Source organism: Vitis vinifera, chromosome 8 (assembly GCF_030704535.1).
Source record: "Vitis vinifera cultivar Pinot Noir 40024 chromosome 8, ASM3070453v1".
Lineage (NCBI taxonomy): Eukaryota > Viridiplantae > Streptophyta > Magnoliopsida > Vitales > Vitaceae > Vitis > Vitis vinifera.
The window spans coordinates 13,082,659-13,093,875 of NC_081812.1; the positions used below are offsets into that span (position 1 = coordinate 13,082,659).

An 11,217-nucleotide genomic window follows, 5' to 3' on the forward strand; every position below is an offset into this window, starting at 1 on the left:
TAACATAAATATGGATATGTCAAAATAATTAAGGTGGGATTAGGAGGGGATGATCCATCCAGATTTTACCATATATGCTTTTAACTAATGTTTTCAAAACTAGACTGATCATTGAACCAGAAAACAGGTTCACTGATTGGACCGACGATTAAACCGGTGACGTCATAAATATATATTTTATATATTATTAAAATTTTAAAAAATAATAATAAATTTTATCTAAATTTTGACAATATCTACTATATTTGTTAAGTTTTTTTACATGTAGATGTCAATCACCCAACATTTTCAATAATTTCAATTAATGTGTAATAAATAAAACAAAAATAAAAAAAATAAATATTAAACATACCACTACAATTATAATCAATAGAAAATTTAAGAAATTAAATATAAAACATCAAAATTTGGGAGGTTTCCCGTTTCCAACGCATCATCTAACTTTTTTAGGACACCTCCAAGTCTTCCATCTTTCTTCTTCAGCTGAAGATTCATCCACCAACCACACACAACCTACCTCAAAACACTTTAGTAGGGAGTTGGACTTCATTACTTCAGCCAATTACGGATTTTTTTGTCAAATGTGGCCTAAACTGCTGCATTTTTCAACTATGGGAGCTTTCTAGCACGCCGTTGAGGATGGGGGGTGGTGGGAAGCAATGGGGCTTTGCAAGGGGGGGGTTGGTGATGGGGATTTGCAACCGTTTTAGGGCGGGGTTGGGACGTTTCCAACGCGCGACACTAGGTGGGGGGGGCTTTTCAGTGCGCGATGAAGGGCTTTCCATCACATGATGTGGGGGGGGGGGGGGGGGGGGAGGGGTGGGTTCCTAGCGCCAAGGTGTGTTGCCGGTGGGACGATGCTCTAGGCATGGGGGAGGGGGATGGGGAAAAAAATAAAAAATGGTTGAACCAAATGGTTCGGAGGGAACCGACCGGTTCATCGGTCGGATCGTTGGTTCAAGCGGTCCGAATCTGGTTCGATCACTATTCGGTTCAATTGGCCAGACCAGATCGATATCGTGACCAGTTGATTGTCGGACTGGAACCGTGATCGGCCAACAATCAGATCGAAATCGTGACCAGCCGACGGTTGGACTAGCCGATCCGATTTGATTTTTAAAACCATGCTTTTAACCAATACAAATTAAAAACAAATAATAATAAAATATGACGTAAAGCTCAATTACCTTATGCAAAGAAACATTTTTGTGCCCACAACCAAAGAAACTGATAACTAGAAAACAATTTTTTTTTTATCTACAAATAAATAATATTATATAAATATTTTTGAGTCCCACATCGAATGTTGGGTGAATAATAAAATATTTGAGCTTAGCATACAAGAAACAATCCAATAACAAAGAAAGTTGACAACAAAAGGTACGATTCCGCTACATAAAATTTCCAGAGCACACCAGAAACAGAGAGTAATCAAATACGTAACATAGGCACCACCAGTAGGCCAATCCAAAAAGAAGCAGAACAAATACAATAATTCGTCCAAAAAAGAACTCACCAAAGCTCAAAATCTAATCAAAATCATATAGGACCTAACTGCATAGAGATGGTAGGGTTACATGGACAGAGAACTAAGATTTTCAAACATTCTTAGCAATGGCCTTTAGAACTTCATCTTCTTTGGTTTTCCTGTCATCAACAACCAAGGATAGATATATTGTTACTTGTTGCAGACTCACCAGAGACTTTGGTCGATTGTTGAGCTTCACTGAAAAACCAAAAACCCTAAACCCCGTCATTCAGGATGTGTACAATACAGATGTGGGTCATTAGACCCCCATGTAAATTGACCAACCCAATCCCACAAAGAAATGAAAAATTTATTAATTTGGTTGACGTCATGGATTACATTTCAATCTCCAAATCCCAAATAACGTATGGAATAAATTTCTTCATTAGAAGTTTTCTCCAAATCTGTCAGCGGAGAAATGAGTTCACTATTTTAATTAATTTAATAAATTTATTTGAAATTTGGAAAAATTCGATAAATGTGTTCCAATTTAGGTTTGAATATTAACTCTAAATTTATAACGCCGTTCCGTTTTGGTTGATTTTTAAGTCAATCAAATTAAAAGTTTCCAAAACCACAAACTAATTAACTAATCAGGAGCATAGTATGTGGACATGCATTTGTGAATAAAATAAATCGGAAAGCGTCGCATCATTTCTTTTTTGGGTTATTATTATTTTTTAATGATGATATTTGGAGTTCTAATTGATACTCAATCTCATTAAAAAAATTTTGATAATATTTTTAGAAAGTATTTTTATATGGGAGACTTTAAAAATATATATATATATATATATATATATATATATATATATATATATATATATTTGATAATAGTTCTAGAAGGTATTTTCAATCTTAAAAAAAAAATTAATATTAAAAAAAGTTAAAATTACTTTTCAAAGAATTATTATCAAACCAATTCTAAAGTGTTTTACAAAAAAAAAAAAAACTAAATATGGGATTCTTTTAAAAATATTTATAAGAAAAACCCTCTTATTAAAAGAAAAACACTTCAAATAAAACCAATGTTAAAATGTCCACAATTTTTAAAATGCAAAGAGTCTACATTGGCGGCTTAGTAGAAGTCTACCAATGTTGCAAGTGTGGCGACATTTTTATCGCCAAAAAAGTCTACCAATGTTAAAAAAAATTAATATTAAAAAAAGTTAAAATTACTTTTCAAAGAATTATTATCAAACCAATTCTAAAGTGTTTTACAAAAAAAAAAAAATGCAAAGAGTCTACATTGGCGGCTTAGTAGAAGTCTACCAATGTTGCAAGTGTGGCGACATTTTTATCGCCAAAAAAGTCTACCAATGTTGCATGTGCGGCGACATTTTTATCTCCAACATCAAAACGAAAGGATTAGGAGAGTTGGAAGCTTATATAACATGCAATCTTGGTGAAGAGGAAAAACAAAGCAAAGCATGGCAAGGGAAGAGGTGACACTGCTTGGGATGTGGGCAAGTCCTCTGGCTCTGAGAATTGAATGGGCCTTGAAATGCAAAGGAATTTGGTATAAATGCATAGACGAAGATCTCTTAAACAAGAGCCAACGCCTTCTCACTCACAATCCGATCCACAAGAAAATTCCAGTGCTTTTGCATGGAGGAAAATCCATCCCTGAATCACTCGTCATTCTTGAATACATTGATGAGACATGGAAACAGAATCCCTTGTTGCCAGAAGATCCATACGAAAGAGCCATGGCACGGTTTTGGGCTAAATTTGTGGACGAAAAGGTAAGCGCACCCTCTATCATTACTGGTTATTATTTCCGTACTATTATGGCGGCATATGTAGTGATTCTGTTTTTGGTTTTCAACTTGTTTCAGTGTTGGACTACAATACCTGGAGTCTTCGGAAACGAGAGGGGGGATGAGCAAGAAAAGTCGAAGGAAAAAGCAATAGAAGAACTCAGAATTCTGGAAAAACAACTTGAAGGGAAAAAGTTTTTTGGGGGAGAGTCAGTTGGGTTTTTGGATATCGTATGTGGTTGGATTGCATACTGGTTACCCTTTATTGAAGACATTACTGGTTTAAAGTTGGTTGATGAAACATCTTTCCCTGCTTTGAGCGCATGGTTCAAGGCCTATCTTAGCGTTCCGTGGGTGAAAGAGCTCTTACCACCTCCAGACAAATTACGTGCTCATCTTATAACTTTTCGCCAGAAACTCCTATCCTCACGGCTCTTGAATATCTGAAATATTCTAAACCCGTCTTATGGATTCTGATTCACCCCACCTATGTAATAATTAGAGGGTTTACTACTCTCTATTTAGTCTAGATAAGCCATATGTATGTTGTGATTCTGATTCACCACCTATGTAATAATTAGAGGGTACTCTCTATTCAGTCTAGATAATGTAATAATTAGAGGGTTTTACTACTCTCTATTCAGTCTAGATAAGCCATATGTATGTTGTGATTCTGATTCACCACCTATGTAATAATTAGAGGGTACTCTCTATTCAGTTTAGATAATGCAACCCTGCTCCTTCTGTTTATTCTCAAACCGCTCCCCCCCCCACCAGAAATATGATTGAATTTATAGAAACAAAAAGCCAAGAAAAAATTACCAATGAATCAAATAAAAAATTACTAACTCATAAGTCATACCTGGTGCAATGTTGGGAAGGTTTTCTTCTTCTGCAGTGCTGGGGAAAAAAGAACTCATGTGCCCAGAAAACGTGGGGGAAAAAAGATCTAAAAACTTTTGAATGAGAACCAAACCTTAGGTAGATTGAATTTTCATTTTCATCAACCAAAGGGATAACCCAGAAAACGTGGGGGAAAAAAGATCTAAAAACTTTTGAATGAGAACCAAACCTTAGGTAGATTGAATTTTCATTTTCATCAACCAAAGGGATAAGAGGGGGTATTGAAAATAAGGCGCTTATCTCAGGGAATCAAAATTTCATTAAAAAGCAGCATAAAAAAGGGGGAAAAAAAAAAAAGGAAGAAGAAAATTTTCCTTCAAATTCTCTCTATGTCCCATAACATGAATTCATTGATTTTCAGCGGGATTGCTGGTCGATCCATTACAACTGATAAAAAATCAGAGGATCCATTTTAACACTGCTGTTGGGCCCATACACAAAGACAAAAAAAAAAAAAAAAAAAAAAAAAAAAAAAAAAACAAATTCTTAAAACTAAATGGATAAATTTAATTTGAATTTTCTGTATGGCAAACCACAATTTAGGGTAATTAACTAAACCTAGAAAATGTCAAATTAGTACCAAACAAACACAAGAGATGCCACCCCTGAAGAAGATCATCACAGGCCAATGATCCATTTCCTCACATAACGGAAATGTGATTGAAAAACAGGTGGATCACACCACACCAACTCGAAATTGTGGTCCTCTTCATGATGCAGCCAAGAGAGATTTTGCAGGTGGAAGGAGTGATACCCCACTTCGCTGAGGCTGGGAATACTTTCTGTACACCACCTTAAGCTTGTTCTCTGCAGCAATGGAGTGGAAACTCACAAGGAGCTTGGCACAACCACTGTTTGGGAAGAAGGAAAAAAAAATTAGAACACACCCCATTTCACAAATTCAAGCAAAAAAAAAAGAAAAAGGGAAGGGTTTTTAGTTCACTAACAGCAGCTGTGTCTCTGAGTAACCCGTGTGGACTTTCAGTGTTTCATCCCAAACAGGGCTCTTGCTCAGGGTGCACCTAGCAGCATAGACTGCTGAGGCAGCAAGCATTGATGGGCAGTACATCATGGTGACATAATTAGTCAATCCAAGCTCAGCAAAGAAATAGACCATGTGTTCCATCTATGTGTGATGAAGAAGACAAACAGACAAAATAAATAAAATTTATAGGAAAATTCATGAATCTGGAGAGCGACTGCATCCGAATAATGACAAGATGTCTAACCTGCGTATCAGGGATTGAGGCCTTAACGAATCGGACAAGGAAAACATAAGGTGTGGGGACTGTCAAGGTCCATTCCAGCTTGCCCAGTATGGCTTTCTCCATCATCAGTATTTGTTGATGCGTGTATGCTCTGTCTGAGATGCAAACGAAGTCATTCACCTGCCAATTACGGTTCATCATACAATTAGCTAAATGAATTGTACATTTTGGCTATCAAATTCACTAGAAAAGAAGAAACTGATCTAGAAAACAAACCTCTGGGGCCCAAATTTCTTCATATTTGGAGGCCATAAGCATAGCACTGATGCCCACCAACTGCAGTTCCCTTCTTGGCACAGTCTTGATTGAAAGGAAACGATCAACAATGTTGATTGTGAGGTACAAAGTCTCTGGCATAAGCTCAAATTTGTGGTGAACTTCAATCAACCAGTCCACCAAGATGGCTCTCATCTTCTCATTTATCTCGGCTTGGGAATCCATATAGTCATGAACTTGGCTCTCGCTCTGCAATATTAAGTACGCACAAATATTAGTCACTTAAATCTACACAGAGGGAGAGTAAACTGAAAGAGATAAACAGTCACATACCTCAATCAATTTATAGAACTTGTAAATGTCCTCCACATATTCCACTGCAGCCAGGTCATTACCAGCATCTGCTGCATCAATGTCAACAATCTGCTCCTTTGGTTTATTGGTCAAGCCACAAGCTACCTGCAATGTGATTGAATTAGAACCCAAATTAAAAAAAACCCAGAAAAGCTGCCAATAATCAAAACCAACTTTGAAGAGATATTAAAGAAATTTACCTTGCTCCTAGCAGTAAGGATAGAAGTCATGGTTTTAACATTTTTCTTTGATGAACCTTCTCTGCCCTTTTTCTTGCTCACAGGCTTCTCTTGCTTAACCTCTTCCGAATCTGGGCTAATCTCAATCACTTGTTCAGGCTTTGGCTTAATTGTGACTTTCTTCTGGGCTGCCGCCTTTGCTGCCACAGGTGCTTTGCCTGCTGCCCCTCCATCGGTGATGATGGGAGCTCCATCAACGTTAACACAGACTGCTTTCTGCAAATTGAAGAATCACAAAATGCACAATCAGAAATGGTTCAAATTCTGAAGTTCAAAAATGAGAAAGAAAAATGCAAGAAATAAGGTTGTTTTGATAGACAAACCTTGTTATTTTCAGCTGCTGCAGCTGCTTGTGCATTTGCAAGTAATTGAGCGCAGAAACTTCTATAAGAACAGAAGGGAAAAAAAATCAACGAAAGGGACCAAAACTGATATAGAAGAGTTCTTCCACGTAACACTGAGAGAAACAAACCTAGTAACAGGACGAGAGATCTGAGGCTGTGGCTTGCCATCTACTCCTCTAACAGTTACAAGATTACCAATGTCGCCTAGGGCTCGGCGGTTTCTCCCTTCAGCCGCCCCGTTTTTCCTCTGCTTACCATCCCCAGCTAATGCCTCACCTATAAATTCGTGAAGAAACATCATGATAGAAAAGTTAAAATCAGAATCCCCAAATCAACAGAAGAGTTAAAGAGTAGCAACATGTTCACAAAATTTTCAAGAAATGAAAGAAACCTATTAGCTTTCAGTGATTTGTTTTATATTTCTGAGAGCCAAAAATAGAATCAGATGAGATTATTTTTTTCAACTATTATTGTTATTTCTAACAAAAGATGATGCAAATCAAAGGAAACCAAATAAAATAGAGAGAAATGCCATAGAACAAGAGATATTTCAAGGGGAAAAAACCCCTGAAAACCAAACAAGATCCGATGTTTTTCAAGAAAAGGAAGTAGAAAATATTAAAATAAAAGTAAGCACCAAGAATCATCAGATCCTTGGTTCCGAATAAACAAATCGGTATTAAGCAAACCTTTAAAACCCTCCAAACCAATAGGCGTCTATTGATCAAAACAATAATGTGCCGTTTCTCTCGTGAGAAAAGGGTGGGAAAAGAGAAAGAGAAAACAAATCCAATTTTCAATATCAAAAGCCTTACTACATAACGTGAGTTTTCCTCAATCGGAAATCAGACCAACTTTCAGAAAGCAATAGTAAAATTGAAACTCCATCTTCTATTACTTCCTTCCAATTTTGTTCCAAGCCAAACAAAGAAAACCCATAAGAAGAAGATTCAGACGACACCAAGAAAAACCCATTAAGAGAATGAGAGAAAAAATACCTCTGGGTTGATGGTGCTGCGGAACAATGGGTCTTGAAGCCATTTCAGATGGTTGATTACTGGTATTGATTTGCCCAAGAACACCTACAAATCTCGAAAACAACGATGACCAGAGCGAGTGTAGGCGACCACTGGGCGATCCTCCTCCTCCTACCCCTGCTCCTCCTCCTTCCTCTGTAGTCGCCACCCTCCAAGCGCAACTCTCTCTCTAAAACTCTCTTGCTTTCTCTCTCTAGATCTCTCTGTGTGTTTCTTTAGGGTTGTGTCGATGAGCAATGAAACGCGAGATCTTGAACCCTCCTTTTGAAGTTGATGGAACCGCTCTTCCAACGGTCTTATTTTTTTGAAAATTTCGACCGTTGGATCTTTGTTAATCCAACGGCTTTAAATTAGGTTTTACAGGTCTCGGCGTATGAGGATTTTTTAGCCGTTGGGACTGTTCAAAAGTTACCATTTTGTAATTTTATTTTATATTTGGAATAAGATGCCTCATGAAGATGTTACCAGTCTGGGATTCGCATCCAACTCATGTCAAAATGCGACACGTGTAAATGAACAGCTCTTTGATTTGGATATTAGGCGTGGCTCGTGAGTCCTGGTGTGAGAGTCACGTGTCGAATTCAAAGTATGGGTGTAGTGTATCGATATAACCCATTGACAAAATGTTAGTGATATTATGTAAAATGATCTGGCATTAAAAATTAGGGAAAATTGTGCTTACTAGCCGTTGTATGGCATATGTCATCCCCATGAGCTTTAACTTTTTATGTAATTGTTGTGAAAAATATTTGATTCTTTAACTATTTTGAAAATTACCACTTTTTATCTTTTCAATTTTATTATTTGTATTTTCTTCTATTTCTTTATATTATTTTCATACCATTAATCATAATATTAATATTATTAATTTTATAATTACTATTATTAATATTATTATTTTGTTATTATTATTAATTTTAAAAATTATTATCATCATTATTATTGTCAACTTAATAATAATAATAATAATAATATAAGGTAAAAGAATAAGTTGAAAGAAAAATAATAATAAATGAAATTTTAAATAAAAAATATTATTAATTTCACCTTTACATTACATCTTAGTTGATATATTCCAGTTTTTCTTATTTCAAATAATGATAAAAATATTAGTTTTTATAGATATACAAGTAGTTGGATTTTACGAATATATCAGTAAAAATTTTGATAAAAAAATTATCGATAAAATAAAATTGATGAAAACTTATAAAAATATTAAGAAAAATTTCAAAAAATGATAAAATAAAAAATAATGCATATATTCAAATTGTTTTTTAAATAAATAATATATGTGTAATATATTTTGTGACATTGTATAGTAATATATGGAATTTAAAAACACGTTAATGTTAAATTTATGATATATTCAGTTTAGATTTAAAAGAAAAATATATATATAAAAAAAAAGAGTAATATGTGTATACATATTTTTTTTAAATATTCATAATTTTATTTGTAAATTTATATTGGTCTTATAAATTTTAATTATTTTTAAATAAAAATTAAGATAATTATATATATAATTTAACATTAAAAGAGGTTTGGCTAGCGGTTGGAGCCATTTCATCTCATATCCTTGAACCCTGTTTGAATCTTGTCCCAAAGTTGTGTTTCCATGATTTTCATTTGGGTGCTCGCAACCCCCACATGGGAAATTTAAAAAGAAAAACCGGTGGATTTAATATGGAACACCACAATAACACATGTTGGCTAACTCATGGACTCATGAGTAGGTACGTTTGCCTTCTCCCTTTGGCCCAATTGACTAACACTTAAGAGAAAATAGCTGACGCTGGGGACTGAACTAGATCAACGTGGCGAAATATCCACTACAACTCAAATATTAGCCTTACCCACACTCGATATTTGAGCGAAATTTCTCCATACATGAGTCATGAAAAACCAAACAAACGTGGATTTTCAAGTACAAATTCGGACCATTAACTATTGCTATTGACTGTGAATTTATGAACGTTTTTTTTATTTGAATCTCAAAATATCAGGATTGATTCTTTTCAATAAAAAAGATTTATCAATTATATTTTAAGAGCAATTATGAGTATATATAAACTCCAAAACTTAAATTTTGACAAAGATGTATAATCTACTATCAATCTCATTCTCTCATTTATTAATTTCATTTTATTATACTAAGGGATGATAACAGAACGAGTTTGAGACAGGTCATCTTATTTTAACTCTGTCTTGTTTATTTTTATCTATTTTCATTACCACATAAAAGGAAAAAATAAACCCAAGGTGGTAGGTATAGGAAATTTCCATAACCCTCCACCTTATTTAATTTTTTTTCATTTTTTTTTTACTTTTAAAATTTTAAATTCCATTAAAAATAAATAAATGTTTTAAATATTTATTATTTATTTTTATGAAAATAAATTTATTATATATGTTAAAAAAAATTGAAAATGGAAAAAAAACAACTAAATTATTTTTTTATATAATATTATATATAATCAAGGCAAGGCAAAGCGAGCCAAGATAAAGCATACTCGGACTCACCTTGAATCCATTTTGGATTTTAAAAACTAATCGTATTGTCATCCCTAATTGTACAAAAGTTCTAATTATTTATATATTAATCAAATTTATTGAAAATTACCTCGTCTAAGTTCTTATTTACTTGTTTGGCCTCGTTTTCTTGTCCTTTACTCAAATTTATTGAAATTTGGTTTAATTATTTGAACGTGCCTTAGTCTCATTTCATTACACCATTAATTTGTATTTGATTTTCATTATTTTATACCTTTAATACTATTTAGTTTGTTTTATATCTTAGTCTCATTTTATTGTACCTTAATCCCATTAATTTGTATTTAAATTTCATTTTTTAGTATATTTAGGATATAAATTAATTGATCTCGTTTCTTTATATCAGACTCTTATTTACATTAGTCTCATTTTTCTTATATTCCTTAAGTTTGATTGTGATTTGCTTTTTATTTATTTATTTTTGTACACTTAGAATAAATTTATTAAAACTTGGCTCATCATTTTATTTTTATTTTTTTTTTACTTCAGTTTCATTTTATTATTATTTTTATTCTAATTAGTTCATTTAATTTTTATTTTTTTTTAACGTTTGTGTTAGATATATATATAAATATATATATATATATTGGGTTGTTCTATGGTATCCACTCTTCATTTTGGGGGTACCTACCCACATTTGACCCCAATAAAAATATGACATGTGTAAAGTACATATCATTAAAAAATTTATAAAAACTTATCAAACCGGTAAAGATGACTTGTTGGTGAGAAATAATCACATGTATTTCATATATATCTAAATATTACAATTATTTATAATTTATTATTAAATATTAAATATAATTTGTTATTTAATGCATTACCTAACTCTATCTAAAAAAAGAAAATCTTATCTACTACTCTTATACTCTCATTATTCATATATAAAAAAAAGGATAGTAATTTAATATGAAAATTAAATAATTTCAACTACCAAATTACAAAATATGTAAGATGTATTTTGATGAATCAAATTTCAAGATCAAGTTCAAAACTTTTTGAGAGAGAAAATTTAAAA

General features: G+C 33.3%; 2 protein-coding genes across 2 annotated transcripts; one reads left to right on the top strand and one right to left on the bottom strand.

Moving 5' to 3' along the window:
• Positions 1-2,883: 2,883 nt before the first annotated feature.
• On the top strand, positions 2,884-4,038 carry LOC100262021 (glutathione transferase GST 23). The gene is made up of 2 exons (XM_002277688.4): positions 2,884-3,273; positions 3,367-4,038. Exons 1-2 carry the CDS (start codon positions 2,959-2,961, stop codon positions 3,733-3,735), a joined length of 684 nt encoding a protein of 227 aa, XP_002277724.2. The 5' UTR covers positions 2,884-2,958; the 3' UTR covers positions 3,736-4,038.
• Positions 4,039-4,500: 462 nt separating this feature from the next.
• On the bottom strand, positions 4,501-7,887 carry LOC100261859 (G2/mitotic-specific cyclin S13-7). Its single transcript, XM_002283116.4, has 9 exons — positions 7,611-7,887; positions 6,741-6,888; positions 6,592-6,652; positions 6,230-6,484; positions 6,009-6,134; positions 5,676-5,924; positions 5,421-5,579; positions 5,139-5,317; positions 4,501-5,042 (listed from the first exon to the last, which is right to left on the bottom strand). Exons 1-9 carry the CDS (start codon positions 7,651-7,653, stop codon positions 4,901-4,903), a joined length of 1,362 nt encoding a protein of 453 aa, XP_002283152.1. The 5' UTR covers positions 7,654-7,887; the 3' UTR covers positions 4,501-4,900.
• Positions 7,888-11,217: the final 3,330 nt, after the last annotated feature.